This window comes from Nicotiana tomentosiformis, chromosome 8 (assembly GCF_000390325.3).
Source record: "Nicotiana tomentosiformis chromosome 8, ASM39032v3, whole genome shotgun sequence".
In the NCBI taxonomy this organism is placed as follows: domain Eukaryota; kingdom Viridiplantae; phylum Streptophyta; class Magnoliopsida; order Solanales; family Solanaceae; genus Nicotiana; species Nicotiana tomentosiformis.
In genome coordinates, this window is record NC_090819.1 from 30864610 (window position 1) to 30882449 (window position 17840).

Here is a 17840-nt window from a genome sequence, read left to right on the forward strand (position 1 = left end):
TGAATCTTCTCCCAGTCTTTTTCTGAAGCCAAAGGCTTTAGATAGTTAGCAAGATCCACCGGCCTCGAAAGCAAGTTACACCCGGTGGAGACCTAAAGGGTAACACTCCTCCTCCTTTGTGGATCTTCAGAAGGGGCAGCATAATTTTGCCCCAAATTCCCATGAATTGGGGACTGTGGAGGAGGGACACCTTTTTCATGGTTAGGCGCGACCGATGGAGATGATATAACAACCGTTGTTTGAAGAGTGGACAAAAATAGAAATGATGTAGCAGTTGCTGGTGATGGAGAAGGTGGAGATGAAGATGATGGAGTGGAAGAGTGAGAAGCACCTGCATCAAATGCAGTGCTGGTTGTTTGACTCTCGCCAACAAAAAATGGTATGGACCTGGTACTCAGCCTTACATTACCGGTTACAACAATTGGGGCCCGAGAGTGGGAGTTGGCATTATCTACCAAATCAAATTCTCCCCAAAGTGCTGAGACGTCATCTTCAGCTATTGTAATTGTCTTAACAGGTCGAGCATCTTGTTGAGATGATGAGAATCGTATCCTTATATGTAAAGAAGCTCCCTCATCACTAGCTTTTTCATCATCGTCGATCATCACAGTGTTTATGACCGGCCCGGAAGGTGGACCAGTCACCATCACCACCGGAGATGATTCGGGGGCATCAACCTTTTCCCTCTTATTATTTTCCCCAGCCGCAGAGGAACGTCTTCTTTTTGGTTGCTTGTTCTCTATCCGGGGACACCGTGAAGAAACGTTTGCGCTCAAAGCAGGCCCAGAGACGTCTGTTCGAGTAAGTGCCTCCTAAAGCAGCCTCGCTGCGTCAGCAGTGTCAGCTAAAACATCTTCCTCGGGGACATCAACTGAGTCCGTAGGTAGACCTAAATTCGTGAACATGTCAGAAGGGTTCAACCAAGTTCTTCATATATAAAAAGTGGAAATGAGGTAAATTAAAGATATCATGATTTTTGGGCTTCCACCCATATTTAAGGGATAACTCTTTCCACAAACGGGTTTTGGGCGTTGTGATGTCCAAGATCTTCTGAACCTACCGATCCAAGCCATCTATCACCGGTGGGATCCATCGATTCACTGTAACAAACGAAGGTTGAAGGATCAATATGAGCATGAAAGAATATTTAGTTGGAAAAAGTTTATTAAAGGGAACTTACGAGAGCGGTTCCAAGCAACCGGAAAAGATGAAGCCGTTGTTGGAATAATGTAACTGGCGGAAACTACAACGAACTGTTCCATCCACCCATGGTCATTATCTCCATCCATGCTAGACAGTAAAGTATGGTGGCTACGCTTGCAGAGGTTTATCATACCTCCCCGAAAAATTTCGGGGGAATAAAGGTTCATCATAGAGCTAATGATAGCTTTTCCCCAGCTTCCTGACACAGGCGTCGAAGGCAGGCAACCGTCCTCCATACTGAAGGGCTTACCTATGCCAAGCACACTTGATAGCGAAGGCAAAGTTTCGCAATCATGGAATCAAGCTCTCCACTCAAAGAAAACGCACCCAAAGTAAAGGGATACGTGTAAAAGTATGTAAAACCTTCCTTGGGAAGGGTTACTCGCTCCGATCGATCGGGAGCGATGATATCCAATTCATGGCAACGACAATCTTCATTCACAGCGGGAATACTGGAAGGACGAATGGAAGAAGGGTACCTGCTAACAGCCCATATACGAGGGTTAGTAGAAGGGAATTTCTCCTCAAAATCCTTTGTGGTATTGAGTCTTTTTGGTATGATGGAATCTACGGTTGGAGCGACAAAGTCGTCGGTTTTGTTTTTTCCTTTCGAAAAACTAGTACGTTTTGAGGAGGAAGTCATCAAAAAAGAGAAAGGGTTTTTGTTTGAAGAAGATAAAGACTCAGTAGGCGAAATGAGATGAAAGAAGTTGGAATGCACGGGAGGAAGTTGATACATATAAGTAAAAGTTTTGGCGGCTAAATCCTTGACTAAGATTACCTCGATAATCGGCGAAAGGCGTGCTAAATCATGGGAAGACACGTGTTCACGGCTTTCAATGCGGAGAGACATACGTCTAATCAACTGTCAGTGGCCTTCAAAAGGAATTATAGTAATTTCCACCAAAAGAGTGTTTCTAGCAACTTCCCGGTAACACAAAGTTATGTCACCAGAAAGCATAGGGACTATCTGTATAGGGAAAAATATGACATGACACGTTACCGCTTAAAGGAAGTACACGTGGAACACAAGATGGAGATGGCCACCGAACATAGGTATTCCGCTTGTCACTGGAAGGAATAAAGATCATAAAAGGAGTATTAAATGTTTTGCGTCCAGTAACGTTTAATACAAAATATTTTGCAGCATTAAGGGTGATGGCACGTTACAAGAAATTTAGCATTTATGTCTAGCGTTACGTCTTCATCAATGGCCCTCATAATTGGCATTAAAGAAGGGCATGATCCTAGGATTTCTTTCCCTAGACATAGCTATAAATAGAGAGCTCAGTTATCATTGTAAGGGGAGGAATTTTCTGGCTAACTTATACTACATTCTATACAATATTTTAATATAATTTTATTCTCATCGCTTTTGATTTTATCATTTTTGTGCCCGAGAACCCAATTTCCGGACTCATCAGCTTTGTCGTTTCATCTGCATTCTAAGGCTAAGTATTTTATATTTCATCAGTTATTTCGTTACTTATTGGATCAAATTAATTGACTTGTCTAGAAATCAGGAACAAATTCAACTGTACCGTTCTACGGGTAAACAAGTAGCTTATTTGATTGTGTGGAGATCTGTGAAGGAAATAAAAAATTGCAGGGATTATTCATAAATTTATAGTTAAAATATTTTCCTTCAGTATCTACTCCATTACAATCTCCATTATTCCTCGGTGCTACCTTAACATTGGGCGAGATTTGTTCTTTAACTTTGTTCTAATTAAGGATAACGAAAACTGAAAAAGATGTGGCGAGCTCTTGTTCTTGCCTTTTTCCTTTTGATGAGGAGAGCACCAGCAGAAAAGCTTGCGGGCAAAGTCTGATGATTTTCATTAGGTGGGAAAATCCAAACAGCATAACATCCCTTGAGATCATCATCATTATCAAGGTGCAGAAAATCCAAACAGCATAACATCCCTTGAGATCTTATGACAATGTATGTAAAAAAAAATCTAAACAGATCTAACCTCCTAACCTAGGAGGAAACGTAATGGACCAAAATATTTTTTTAGCTCAGTGGGTATTATATAGATTTTTAGGGATCGTTTGGTAGGGTGTATAAGAATAGTGCGGAATAAGGTGTATTAGTAATGCATGGGTTAGTAATACGCATTAGTTATACAGATATTATTTATTATCTACTGCTTGGTGTGGTGTATTAAAATTATAATGCATTGCATAATTTTTAAGAAAAATAGTTGTTTACAAAAATGCCCTCCATATTCTCAAGCTTTAAGAGACTTTAAAGATAATTTTGTCTTTAATCATACTAATGCAAGCATTAATAGCCTTGGTATTACTAATGTCATGGTTTTCTATGCATTACTTATACATAGGATAATACCAAGTATGATATATAACTAATACAAGTATTAATTATATATATGTTAAAAAAATGTACCAAACAAGGTATTAGTAATGCATAGAGCTAATGCTTGCATTATTTTTTCTATCACCTCCTACCATACGACCGCTTAAGGCGATTAGAATACTTACCTTAAAGTAAGTTTTACCTACTCTTTTCGGGGGTCGTTTGGCTGGGATAGTTATGCCAGAATTAATTATTTCGGGATTAATTATATTGAGATTGTTATCTCACTCTCCCATAGAGATAACTAATCATGAGATTAGTTATACCGTAATTTTATCCCAACCAAATATGATATAAATTTATCTCAAATTTAATTTCGAAATTAATTATCCCTTATCCATTGTACCAAAGGAGCCCTCAAAGTACTAATTGTCCTCGTTATGATCTATTGTTGTTGGGAATTGGCAATAAAGATACAACAAAGCCTCCAAAATCTACATGCAGCATTTCCCAAAGAAGTTCCTTCAAACTTCTTAATTTTAGGAATAAATAATTTGGTGAGAAATTATATATTAAAAGGGGAGAGAAATATAATATTTCATCGGTTTCAATTTATATGACACATTTTTCTTATTAGTCCATTTTAAGAAATTCCAAAAATGTCTGCGATTGAGTAAATACCTTTACAAACGAATGGATCGGATCGATTCGAAAAATAGAAAGATTTGTACAAAGTTATAAGTTTGGTCACCACTTTGTGAAAAATTGTTAGGTATGAATGCAGAGGCGGCTCAAGAACATTAGAGACCTAAAGCCAAACTATTTTGAGAGGCCTTAAACTTAAAAATAATAAACTTCAAATTTAAATGAAAAACAAATAGTATGTTAGAACACTAGAACTTGATTCTAGAAGTCAATAACTTGATATAGGATAAATTTCATTGTTGCTGCAATGCTTTAAAAAATGAAAATGAAGCAATTTTAATTTATTCATGTCTTCTATCGATAAAAACTCATCGACTGGGAGTTTGTACCTAACTAAATAATTAACCTTAAGAATCAACAAATCAAAGTAAAAATGTATATCACTCAACTATGGTTAATTGTAAAAAAAATATGTGTGCAAGAGATATATCTTACATTCATTGGCCCGATATAAACATTCAGTGTAGGTAAACTTTTACCAACTTTCATCCCTTATCTTTTTAGAGAATAGACACCTTAGTAAGAGGGGAAAAAGAGAATATAAAACACAAGTTTTATTTTGAAAAAGAAAAAGAAGAAAAATATTAATATGAGAGTGCAAATTAAGTATTAGTCATCATAAGTCACATTGGCTAAATAATAATCTCTATTCTTTTTTAGAAAAATCTTATACCTTTTTACCATAAATATTCAAATGTATTTTGGAAATATTACTTTAGTATTAACCTATTATTAATCTAAAAAATGGGGCCCTAGAAATTTCCGGGCCTAAAGCTATTGCTTCATTACCCTCTAGCCGTCACTGTATGAATATTTTAGATACTTATGACTCGATTGGTGAATTATTATCTCTCCCCCAAAAAGCACATATTTTTATATTTGAAAATAATATAATTTTAAACTTTTTATTTTATCCATTTTATCCTTAATGAGAAACTTTTATAACTAAATAAGTCATGACCCATTAAGCTTTTACCACTTAAGATTTTAGAAACCTAAGTTTCAAAAGTCTTCTTTTTTCTCTTAAATTTGGTGCCGACTCAAACTATCTAATATAAATTGAATTGGAGGGAGTACTTGAAAACCTATAAAACTGCACATATATAAGGCTACGGACAGGAGGTTTAAATGTTTGAATTGCGTATATGCAAATAATTAATTATGTCTATTGTGAAAATGAAGGATTGGATTCAATCCTGCTATAACTTAACAACTAAAAGCTGTCTCAAACTTCAGCTAATTCGAGTTGGCCATGGGTAACAACCTCTATCACCCAACACCATTACAATAGGAGAGGGTTTGCCCATCAACTTTGCATTCTGACGCCTCACACCATTACAACAGGAGTGGGTTTGCCCATCAACATGCAAGAGCGTGATAGACCTTAACAAAAACCTATTTAAATAATCATGTTTATTTTGAAAATAATACTTGTTCAGACAGGCTATGTCCGTTAATTGTTTACAAAAAATAGAATTGAAAAGAGAATAATATTATTTTTATCATACATTGACAGGTGGGCGCAATCCTACACATACACATGCCAAGTGTCAAGTACTATCAAAGGCTTTAAGTATTGTTTAAACGGAGTTACTTCCATCCGAAATTTCACACCAATTCTTCTCATAACGTATCCCACATTACAAGGTCTTTGAAGCCTTTGTAAACTACCAATTGGATAACATACTTTTTCCTACCAGCCTAATATTAACAAGTTATAACAATAATTAATATCTATGGTGTTAGTTCAAAAATGTCTAAACAACAGGCTAAATCAGGATTTGAAACTTATGAGTTTGAATTCTAATCTTTTTTAATTAACGGATTTTAAATTAATAATTTTTACATATATTCAAATGAATTTTTTTAAGTGACAAGTATAGAATTTGGACAAAAACACATAGGGGTGGCGGGGGGAGGGGGAGGGGGGTCTAGTCAGATATGGGAAGATAAAAAATGAGTAATGTAAAAACGGATTTATTATCCGACCTGATTCATATTTTATACGGATAAAAAATGGGTTAACCGGTGGATAATGACTTCTTGAATATGTGACCACTTTTGGGAGAATTCCTAGTCTTCCAAACTTGAGAAATCCTTTGTTTGAGTCTTTGCAATATAATAGTGAAACTCATTGGTTATCCTTTTTTCAAGCGAATAATATGGATTTTATCTATAGATTTTTAAAAAGTTGATTATCCAACCTATTTTTTAGTAGATAATATGGATGAATAACTATTTTTTTATTCATTGCCACCACTACTTACACATGACTAATTCCGCCCTTGATCCTGTAGAGTATAAAATACCCCCAATCACAACCAAGAACCCACAAACTAACTTCTACATCTTTCTCAACATGAAAGTAGAGAAAATGGAAAATGTTGCAATCTTGATGATAGTCATATTAACAATGGTCAAATTCATGGTACAACCTGGACAAGCCACAATAACTTGTGGTGAAGTTGAAACTTCCTTGGCCCCGTGCATCACTTATCTTACTCAAGATGTACAACCTTATCCTGCATGCTGTAATGGTGTCAGAAATCTCAAAGGGATGGCTCTAACAGTGACTGATCAGAGAACAGTATGTATCTGTCTCAAGAATGCTGCTAAGCGTTACTCAAATCTAAAAGAGGATGCAGCTCAAACTCTTCCTCAGAAATGTGGGGTCAAACTTGACTTTCCAATTTCAAGAAGCTTCAATTGTGAACTGTCAGTTCTTTTCTTATCTCCATTTTTTAGATTTTAAGTTCTATGCAGTATAAAAATATATTTACCGTATCAAGTCACTGTCCATAAAAAGTTTAACTAAACAACCTACTACCTGTAATGTTCTAGAGCAAGCATGGTTCGCGCGGTAACCTGCACATTATAGTAAATGAGGTAAAACTAAACTAAAATTAGTAAATTTAAATCTGTCACAAGAAGTGAAATTAATAACCTAAAAGTTAGACAGCAGATTTTCTACAACATTTTTGTTTGATAATGTAAAGATTCTTTTGGTGTAATAAGTATATATAAGGTAAATCTTTTTTTTTTTTTTTTTTCTCCTTACCTTTTTGTTTCTTTCTTTCCCGGGTTATGTATATTCCGTTTAAATGTTATTTGCTAGTTGCTACATTTATTTGCAAGTATATTGTGGTTTAGTTAATGCTTAATTATTTTTAGCTTTGCTAATATTCTTCTACCGTCTCCTTTTTCTTCTTTTACAGCATCAGCTAATTCGGGAGGCCGCTAGAGATTCTTCATTACTATTCCATACAGAATTAAAATGATAATTTGCATATCTACTTGTAAACTTGTTAACATGATTTGCATTTAACCTCAAATATGGTGATGCAGTGTAGAAGAAAACCTCTTGCGTTTCCGTTAAATGATTGAGTATTAAATCGTCGTATCGATAAAGATAACCGAAAGAGTCTATTCAGGTTCAGTCAGTTATTTCAGAATATTGGCAAAATAACCTAAAAATAAGGAAAAATAAGGGGGAAATGAGGAAAAGGCCAAAAAAATGAGATAAAAGAAGTAAATAATAATCCTGGCCAAAGAGATATGCCATGTCAGCACTCTTTGGCACTCTTATATATATATATATATATATATATATATATATATATATATATATATATATATATATATATATATATATATATATATATATATATATATATATATATGTGTCACAAATTCTACTTTATTGTGACAATTACAATCAACCATCAGAATAATTATGTCATTTTCGTTTAATGTCATTAGTTTTATGTAATATTAAACAGAAAAAATGTATATTAAGTATAGAGGTTGTTTTTTTTCCTTATTTTCTATTGTTAGTTCTAAATATCACTAAACTCATTTTACTTCTAATTTTCCTTATATTCTTTGTAGTGATTTTAAATATGTACTTTTATCATAAAGAATGGGTTTTTCCCCCCTTCTAGACAAGAATGATTTAACAACGAATAAATGCAGGGAAATTTTCAACATTAGATGTACATATTGTTAATTACCGACAAATATATTGTCACGACCCAAAATTCAACTGGTCGTGATGACACTTAACCCAACCCGCTAGGTAAGCCAATTACCAACTATCCAATTCCAATAAAATTAACAAGGCAATTAATTAAAAGAAAATATCTAAAACCAATACATTTTCCCAAGAACTGGTAGTACAAATCATGAGCTTCTAAGAATAGAGTATACAAAGCTGGTATGAAATAAATACCTCATCTGTTGGAAATGTACATAAACAGATTCTTATAAATCTAAGGCTACCATGAACAAGATGCAGTTACAACCAGAACACAGATACATCTTCAGATCCAGCTCCCAACGAACACAGCAACATCAGCAGCCAACATCTCCATGCAAGGTGCAGAAGTGTAGTATGAGCATAACTAACCACATGTACTCAATAAGTAACAAACCTAACCTTAGGTTGAAAGTAGTGACGAGCTTGTACCAAGGTCAGAGTCCAACTTCCATAACCAACAATAGTTCATAACAATATGAAACAAGTAATACCAGAAGTAACTCAACAATCAATGCTCAACAAAATCATGATTTTTGAAAATAGTTGTGCCCTTTCAAGTACATCAATGAAAACCCAAATCATTTACTGGAGTTTCCAAAAATATAAATAAGTTTGAAAATAATAATTTTTTCAAAATTCTTTCAATAATAAATAAGATGTTTCATTTTATTTGCAGATAACCCGTGTAAAATAAATGCATCACTATGCCCATCTGTCAACATGTGTGAGAAATTATGAATGATGTGATACCGTACAACATGAGAAAAATACATCTCTATGCTTGTATGTCATGTGTGCATGTCAATGCAATACTGTATGCGATGCACCATGCTGGCAGCCTCATGTGCTCACACTCTCGAATACTCAACCACTCGGTATTGTATATGGCCCATACGGCCCAGGGAAGATCCATTCCGGAATATATATATCACTGACTATAAGTCACCCAGTACCGAGGAAGGGCAATCCATCCCTGTGGAGAAGATCCATCTCCAGGTTCACACTCTCAAATACTCAACTACTCGGTATTGTATATGGCCCTACGGCTCAGGGAAGATCCATCCCAGAACATATACATCACTGACTCTAAGTCACGAAGCACCGAGGAAGGCCAATCCAGCCCTGTGGAGAAGATCCATCTCTATATAATATCAACCACGCTCACTGGGGGTGTGTGCAGACTCCGGATGGGCTTCTTCAGCCCAAGCGCTATCATAAATTAGTATCAATATCAGAATCAATCAGGCCCTCGCCCTCACTCAGTCATCAATCTCTCCAGTCTCTCTCTCATGGGCTTACAATGTCATGAAAATAGCCCGAAAATGATAATATGATGTATCAATAAATAACAACAGAGACTGATATATGATATGTAATGAAATGAATATGACTGAGTATGAAATTTTAATTTAAATAAATAATTCACAGTAATATGACCTTTGAGGGTCTCAATAATACTGGCACATAGCCTCAACATGATTTTTAATATGATTCTCAGCTAAATTTTTTCAACATATAAAACTGCATAGAAAATGCCAAGATATTTGACTACAAATTTCTACGGAAATAATTACGTCATAATTTCTATGGTGCACGCCCACACGCCCGTCACCTAGCATGTGTGTCACTTCCAAACAATTCACATAATACGTATATTCAGGGTTCATACCCTCAACTCCAAGATTAGAAGAGTTACTTACCTCGAACAAGCCGAATCTAATGTCGAGCAAGCTAAACAATGCTCCAAAAATTCCATTCTACGCGTATCAACTTCTAAACGGCTCGAATCTAGCCACAATAAATTTAATTCAGTCCACACAATTTATAGAAATTAATTCCATATCAAAATACCAATATTTTCCCACAAAATTCGAAATTACACTCCAAAAATCGCCCGTGGGGACCACTTCTCGGAATCCGACGAAACTCATAAAATCCGACAACCCATCCAATTACAAGTTCAACCATACTGATTTCACTCAATTCCGACTCTAAATCGATGTTCAAAACTCAAAAATTCATATTATGAACTTTAGGCCAACACCCCCAATTACCTCTTTAAAGTCAAGAACACTTACCCCAAGTTGTGTGAAAATATTCCTCTCCAAAGTCGTCCAAACCGAGCTCCAAAATGAGAAAAATCTTGAAAACCCTCATTTTTAACACTGCCCAGGCATTCACGCACCTGCAGTGCCTGGGCTCGCACCTGCGCATCCGCTTTTGCGGAAGGAATTATGCTTCTGCGGACCTCACTTACTCAGCGAGCCTCTGCTTCTGCGATGCTTAGGACCACATCTGCAGTCGCGCTTTTGCGCAAAAATCGCCGCAGCTGCAAAAACCCTAGGCCAGCCCCAGTCTCGCATCTGCGCCAACCCCGCCGCACCTGCGGCCAAGACCCTCGCAAATGCGATCACACCAGAGGCAGCAGTTCCAGCATTTTCCTTAAGTCCGAATTTGATCCGTTAACCATCCGAAACTCACCCGAGGTCCCCGAGACCTCAACCAAATATACCAACAAGTCCCATAACATAACACAGACTTACTCACAGCCTCAAATCACATCCAACAACATCAAAGCGACGAATCGCACCTCAAATCAAAATCTATGAACTCTGAAACTTCAACTCCCACAACCGATGCCGAAACATATCAAATCATATCCGATTGACCTCAAATTTTGCACACAAGTCAAATTTTATATTACGTACCTATTTTAATTTCCGGAATCGGAATCCGACTCCGATATCAAAAAATCCGCTCCCGATCAAACTTTTCAAAATTTTAACTTTCGTCATTTCGAGCCAAATTCAACCACGGACATCCAAATCACAATCCGGACGCGCTCTTAAGTCTAAAATCACCCAACTGAGCTAACAGAACCATCAAAATTCCAATTCGAGGTCAAATGCTAAAAAGTCAAACTTGGTCAACTCTTTCAAATTTAAAACTTCATAGTTGTGAATCATTCTTCCAAATCAGTCCCGAATAACCTGAAAACCAAAACTGACGATTCACACAAATCAAAATATATCATACGGAGCTACTCACACCCGTAAACTACTGAGCGAAGTGCAAATGCTCAAAACGACCGGTTGGGTCGTTACATATATGATATTTATAATAAAAGCTATTTTTTAATATTTTGTATTAAATATCGTTATTTTACGATATTTTGTATCAAATATCGTTATTTTTACGATATTTTATATCACATATCGATGATTGTACGACATTTTGTATCAAATATCATTAAGTTTACGATATTTTTTCATAAATATAGGAAATTCTTTTTTTCCCAATATTTATTTCAAATGTCACTAAATAAATGCCGTCATATCCTCAATTTCTTGTAATGAAACGCGAGGCTTTCTTTTTCTTGTTTTCGGTATTATGATGAATATTACGGATTTTGCAACCGGTGAAAAGGGGGTAAAAGGCCATCAATCCAATGAGCACTTGTACAATTGGACCATCCGGTGTTCAAGCCCAAGCTAACTTCCATGTAAAACAAAAAGAAATAATGTGAAATAAAGATAATATTTATAAAAAAATAATATATTTGTGCAAAAACAAAATACTAAGAAGGTATATGTTGGCTATAAAACGAAAGCACACCAAATATCGCGGATTTTACTTTTCTTAAATTTCATACCAAATCAAATAAAATAAAAAATTATTTTTTCTAGTGAGTTGGTTTGATTTTTGATTTGATTCGATTTTTCGAGTTTCCTTCTACACCCCTATCTATAATATTGTTAAGCTTAATTAGAAAAGGCGAAGACAACTGATTTTTTATAATCAGTAACTCAATTGCTTTGAATAATTTATCTCTTTGTAAGGGTACTTTAAAATTTATGCTTTGAGCTATAATAATATGGACTCCAAAACAATGAAGGTTTTGCAAATTTGAATTAAGGAAGTTTTCAAATGTTACACGAAGAAATTGTCCCGCCAGAAATTGTTTTGGATTCAAACTACAAATTCTCCCTTCTAGAATAATAATAATATACATACTTATTATGTGCTTATCGTTTAGATAAGCTGATAATTTTACTAACTTTTTCCTTTGCAGTATAGAAATTAAACACTTACTTATATACAGTAATGAAATTTTACATTATCCGTTTATTCAGGTTTGTAGTTCCACTTTTTATGGATGATTTTCAGAATTTATTTTTTTAGGTAACCTAATAGTACAAAAATTCGTAGTAATGTATAAAAATTAAACTCTATGGTTAATTAGCTTTATCCTAACAACTTTTGGTATCATTATCAATTCAAATCTCTTGCTGACCGAGATTGACTAAGATTGAACCTGATCCTACGTACCAGATTTCTATATATACCTTCCTTAATACACAATCTGCATTAATTATATCTTTTTTCTACCTTCAACAATGGTTTCCTTCAAAAGTCTTTTATTTTTCTTTTTAGTTTTAGTTATTAGCACTTGTGATGCTTATCAAGTTTCTCATGACGGAAGAGCCATCACCATTAATGGTGAAAGAAAAGTTCTTTTATCCGGTTCCATTCATTACCCTAGAAGCACTGCTCAAGTAAATTAAACTCTAGTTTCTTACGAGTACTATATATTCTTTACTACTCTTTTATGATCAGTGTATAAATCTTTAAAAAATTTGCTTTGTTTTGGTTGATGTTTTTGTAGATGTGGCCTGATCTGATAAAGAAAGCCAAGGAAGGTGGACTTGATGCAATTGAAACCTATGTATTCTGGAATGCCCACGAGCCACTTCGTCGCGAATACAATTTTACTGGAAATTTAGATCTGATAAGGTTTCTGAAAACAATTCAAGATGAAGGACTTTATGCTGTTCTTCGTATTGGACCTTATGTTTGTGCTGAATGGAACTATGGGTAATAATCTGATAATTATTTCACAATCATCTCTAATTAGTTCATTGGCCTTTTTATTTGTATTTTCATGTTTTTATTTGTCTCCTTCAATTATGCAGAGGATTTCCAGTGTGGTTGCACAATATGCCTGGCGTTCAGTTGCGCACAGCTAACAGTGTTTTTATGGTAATACACATACATACTAAAATTTGCACAAGAAAATCTATCTAGAACCTAAAATCAGTTTTATTAACTTTATACAATTTTTATCTGTTATATGTATCCTTAACTTGAACGGAAAATAATGAGTTTGGTTGAATGCCCAAAAGAACTTTAAATCCGTGTTTGATATACTGTATAATTTTTTTCTTTTGTATATTAGGATGAGATGAAAAACTTCACATCATTGATAGTTAACATGGTAAAAGAAGAGAAGCTATTTGCATCTCAAGGAGGTCCTATTATTCTTGCACAAATTGAGAATGAATATGGTAATGTAGAGACAGCTTATGGAGATGCTGGTAAAGCTTATATTGATTGGTGTTCAAACATGGCTCAATCTCTTAATATTGGAGTTCCATGGATTATGTGTCAGCAGAATGATGCTCCTCAACCCATGGTAAATTGTTCTTATTCTTCTTACATTTTTTAATATATAAGATTTCTAGTGAAAAATATTCTATTCTAGTTATCATTTTTATTAGGTTACCAATTAATGGTATGATTGTGCTAAAAGTTTTACATTGTCATTGCATGCAAGTTAATATTTCTATGTATTAGTAGTATTACTTTTAAGTGTATTGATGGAATAAAACTATATTTTGTGACAGATAAATACGTGCAATGGCTGGTACTGTGATCAGTTTACTCCTAACAATCCCAATAGCCCAAAGATGTGGACTGAAAACTGGACTGGATGGTAAGTTATAAAAACAAATGTCTTTTTTTTATTATCTCTAATTAAAATTATTTTTAATTTACATAACTCTTAAACTCGTAAAAGGTTCAAGAATTGGGGTGGCAGAGATCCTCATAGAACAGCAGAGGACCTTGCATTTGCCGTTGCAAGATTCTTTCAAACTGGTGGTACGTTCCAAAATTACTATATGGTGAGTTATAACGAGATCATACTCTATTAATTCTCTTTCTATATTTCCTTTAGCTTTATTTTGTATATTTTCATTTTTTTCTAAAATATAGTTTCGTCATATATATTTTTTAGTATCATGGTGGGACAAACTTTGGCAGAACAGCTGGCGGTCCATATATTACCACTACATATGATTACGATGCACCACTTGATGAATTTGGTAATAAAGTACTTTTAACTCTATTAATTTTAATATTATTTACTATTTTTTAATTAACTAAATTTGATTTTTTATTACTTAAGGAAATTTGAACCAGCCAAAATACGGGCATTTGAAAGAACTCCATGATGTATTGCATTCGATGGAGAAAACACTTACCAGTGGCAATATTTCAAACAATGATTTGGGAAATTCCGTTTCGGTAAGTTGATAAAACATTTATAGTGTATTATCAATATTATCTTTTTTGTTGTTGGTTTTTTTAAAAAATATTTTATGTTAAACGTTCTTTTTTTTAGGTTACAATTTATGCTTTGGATGGCAAATCAAGCTGCTTCTTTAGCAATGCAAATACAACCACAGATGCCACCATCACTTACGAAGGTGTTAAATACAATGTTCCAGCTTGGTCTGTTAGTATTCTTCCAGATTGCAAGACTGAGGTTTACAACACAGCAAAGGTAATTAAAACCTTGGTCTGTTTGTGGAAGTTACATATAATTACCTCCTAGCTAGATTGTATTACGCTATCAATATATAGAAGTTAAATTCATATGAATTATGTAGTAATTTGATATCTTGAATATTAATTTAATTTTATATCATAATATAATTATAGGTGAATACTCAAACTTCCATAATGGTGAAGAAGTCAAATGAGGGAGAAAGTGAGACAGCTTCTCTACAATGGTCATGGAGGCCTGAGAAACTTGATGAAACTGTGCTACTTGGAAAGGGTCATATTTCTGCAAATCAATTGCTTGATCAAAAGGTAGCTGATGATGTTAGTGACTATATGTGGTACATGACAAGGTAATTAATTGTTCTTTTTAATTTTCTCTAATTGCTTTGAACTACAATTTTTTTTCCAATTACAATGTTAAATTATTATTATTATTTTTCTTTTATTTGTTAAACAGTTTTAACCTTGGCAAAGATGATCCAATCTGGAGTGATAATATGACCCTTAGAGTGAATGGCACTGGCCACATCTTACATGTCTATGTCAATGGCCAATATCTAGGTATTAATTCCTAATGTATATTTTTTTCTTTGTTTTTTTAGTTGTTAATTTGAATAATCGGTTGCTATATAGTATTACTTAGCTTTGGTTTACACAAATTTAACTTTTTTGTAGGGTCGAAATGGGCAACATATGGAATCTTCAATTATGTCTTTGAGAATAAGATTAAATTGAAACCGGGAAAGAATCAGATTGCACTGCTTAGTGCTACTATTGGTCTTCAGGTAACTTTATTTTGTACACTTTCTATGTTCTTAACACTATATCATGTGAAGACGGCCTATAACAACAGATAATTGTATATTTCTTTCTAATTTGGTAACTTAAAAAGAATCTTTAGTTTTTGTTGACAACTGAATTATATAATTCTTGGAATATATTTAACAGAACTATGGAGCTCGTTTTGATTTGATTCAAACTGGAGTCCCTGGTCCAGTGGAAATAGTTGGAAGAAATGGTGATGAACGTGTGGTTAAAGATTTGTCTGCACACAAATGGTCGTACAAGGTTGATCTGCATGGACTTGAAAATAAGTTGTATGCTGGAAATTCACGCTTTGAATCTCAATGGCAATCCCATGATGTTCCTATTAATAGGATGATGACATGGTACAAGGTAACATAAATATCTCATCATTTATTTGCACGTTACCAATTGTTGTTTTATTAAACAAATTTATTTGTAATTATAATATAAGTTACTTAATTATTCGTGTATAATGTATAGAGTTTAAACTCATTTTGTTTTGTGTCAGGCTACTTTTAAAGCTCCATTAGGTAATGATCCAGTGGTGGTGGACTTACAAGGTTTGGGCAAGGGGCTAGCGTGGGTAAATGGTGAAAGCATAGGTCGTTATTGGCCAAGTTATTTGGCAGAAGGAGATGGCTGTTCTACTGACCCTTGTGATTACCGTGGTCCATATAGTGATAAAAAATGCAACTCTAATTGTGGTCAGCCGACTCAAAGATGGTTAGTTTCACATCATAATTTATTTTAACACTATCAATGTATTTTAACAAATTACTGATCTCAGTAATTAATTGTTTTGTAGGTACCATGTTCCACGTTCGTTCATGTCCAACGATGGTGACAACGAGATAGTCTTGCTTGAAGAATTCGGAGGCAACCCATCACTTATAAATTTCCAAACAGTTAGAGTTGGAAGTGCTTGTGGAAATGCATATGAAGATAAGTTGATGAACATATCATGCCAAGGTCGACCAATTTCTGCTATAAAATTTGCAAACTTTGGTGATACACAAGGGACTTGTGGTTCTTTTGAGAAGGGAAGCTGTGAAAGCAACAGTGATGTACTTTCTATAATCCAAAAGGAATGTGTTGGCAAGGAAAATTGTTCTGTGGTTGCATCTCAAAGTGTTCTTGGATCGACTAATTGTGACAATATTGCCAAGAGGCTCGTGGTCGAGGCCATTTGCTAGTTTTTGCAAGTCTTAATCTTTTTTCTTTTTTCCTTCACAACATAATAAATTTAGTTGTTAATTCTTTGATTTTGATCGGGTATTTTTCTCCTTAGAATGTTGATTTAGTAATAAATCTGATGTATTCTATGAGTAGAGAATTAATAGTTTTCGTTGAGATTTTCAACTTGTTGGTATATTTACTACATAAAAATATTTATTGTAGAGTAGTTTATAAATATTTCTTAATCTTTTTCATAGTTTTATCTTTTAACGTATTATTTCAAGCTTGAGCTTATAATTTTTGGATGCTCCAATAAGTTTTATAGTCCATAAATGTTAGTAACTCAAATAAATCCTAAACCAAAATAAGATCAATACTAATGCTAATGCTAATAAAATATTCAATTCAATTGTACTATGAATGAAAATAATGTTGATATCTATTTTTTTTAGTTTTTTCATGGTTTAGATAAAATGTATAACTTATTTTTATTTTAGTGGTTAGTCATGTAAATAATAGTACTTATTAGTCGTAATTTTAAATTATGTTTGTTTTCATTATGGCTTATTAATAATATTTATTTTATGCAATTTTATTATCTTTATTGTTGAATAATTTAGTACAATACCATGACTCATCTCATATTTATGTTATTTTATTGAAAACACCTTATATAGTTCTGTCTTACTAGGATTAAAAAAATATTTGGAGCATAAATTTTACGTTTTGTGCTATGAAGACTTTATGAAAAAAAAATTGACTTTTATTGGTTTGGCTTGGTATTTAGATTTAATAACCTGATACAATTGGTTTGGTTTGGTAATTAGAAAATCCGAACCAACCTAACCTATATACACCCCTACCGCTCAATGTTACTCCCTCCGTTTCAATGAAGATGATATAGTTTGACTTGACACAAAGTTTAAGGAAAAAAAAACTTTTGAAATATATGGTCCTAAACGCTTA

At 34.0% G+C, this 17840-nt stretch overlaps 2 protein-coding genes across 2 annotated transcripts; both read left to right on the top strand.

The window, feature by feature from the left end:
- The first annotated feature begins 6497 nt into the window (after positions 1–6497).
- LOC104108882 (non-specific lipid-transfer protein 1-like) lies at positions 6498–6980 on the top strand. The gene has a single exon (XM_009618026.4). It carries the CDS (start codon positions 6498–6500, stop codon positions 6978–6980), a length of 483 nt encoding a protein of 160 aa, XP_009616321.2.
- Positions 6981–13514: 6534 nt separating this feature from the next.
- Positions 13515–17015, top strand: LOC104108881 (beta-galactosidase 15-like). Its single transcript, XM_009618025.4, has 12 exons — positions 13515–13737; positions 13949–14037; positions 14122–14227; positions 14341–14428; positions 14512–14630; positions 14728–14889; positions 15048–15241; positions 15349–15452; positions 15567–15676; positions 15840–16067; positions 16207–16421; positions 16504–17015. The coding sequence occupies exons 1-12, from the start codon at positions 13537–13539 to the stop codon at positions 16889–16891; spliced, it is 2004 nt and encodes a 667-aa protein (XP_009616320.2). The 5' UTR covers positions 13515–13536; the 3' UTR covers positions 16892–17015.
- The last annotated feature ends 825 nt before the right edge of the window (positions 17016–17840 follow it).

Bases quoted from the DNA above. Each gene is read 5' to 3' on its own strand.
- LOC104108882 (XM_009618026.4), top strand. From the start codon at position 6,498: ATGACTAATTCCGCCCTTGATCCTGTAGAGTATAAAATACCCCCAATC.
- LOC104108881 (XM_009618025.4), top strand. From the start codon at position 13,537: ATGGTAAAAGAAGAGAAGCTATTTGCATCTCAAGGAGGTCCTATTATT. The intron at 14,631-14,727 runs GTAAGTTGATAA...TCTTTTTTTTAG, and splicing joins ATTTGGGAAATTCCGTTTCG to GTTACAATTTATGCTTTGGA. The intron at 15,242-15,348 runs GTAATTAATTGT...TTTGTTAAACAG, and splicing joins TATATGTGGTACATGACAAG to TTTTAACCTTGGCAAAGATG.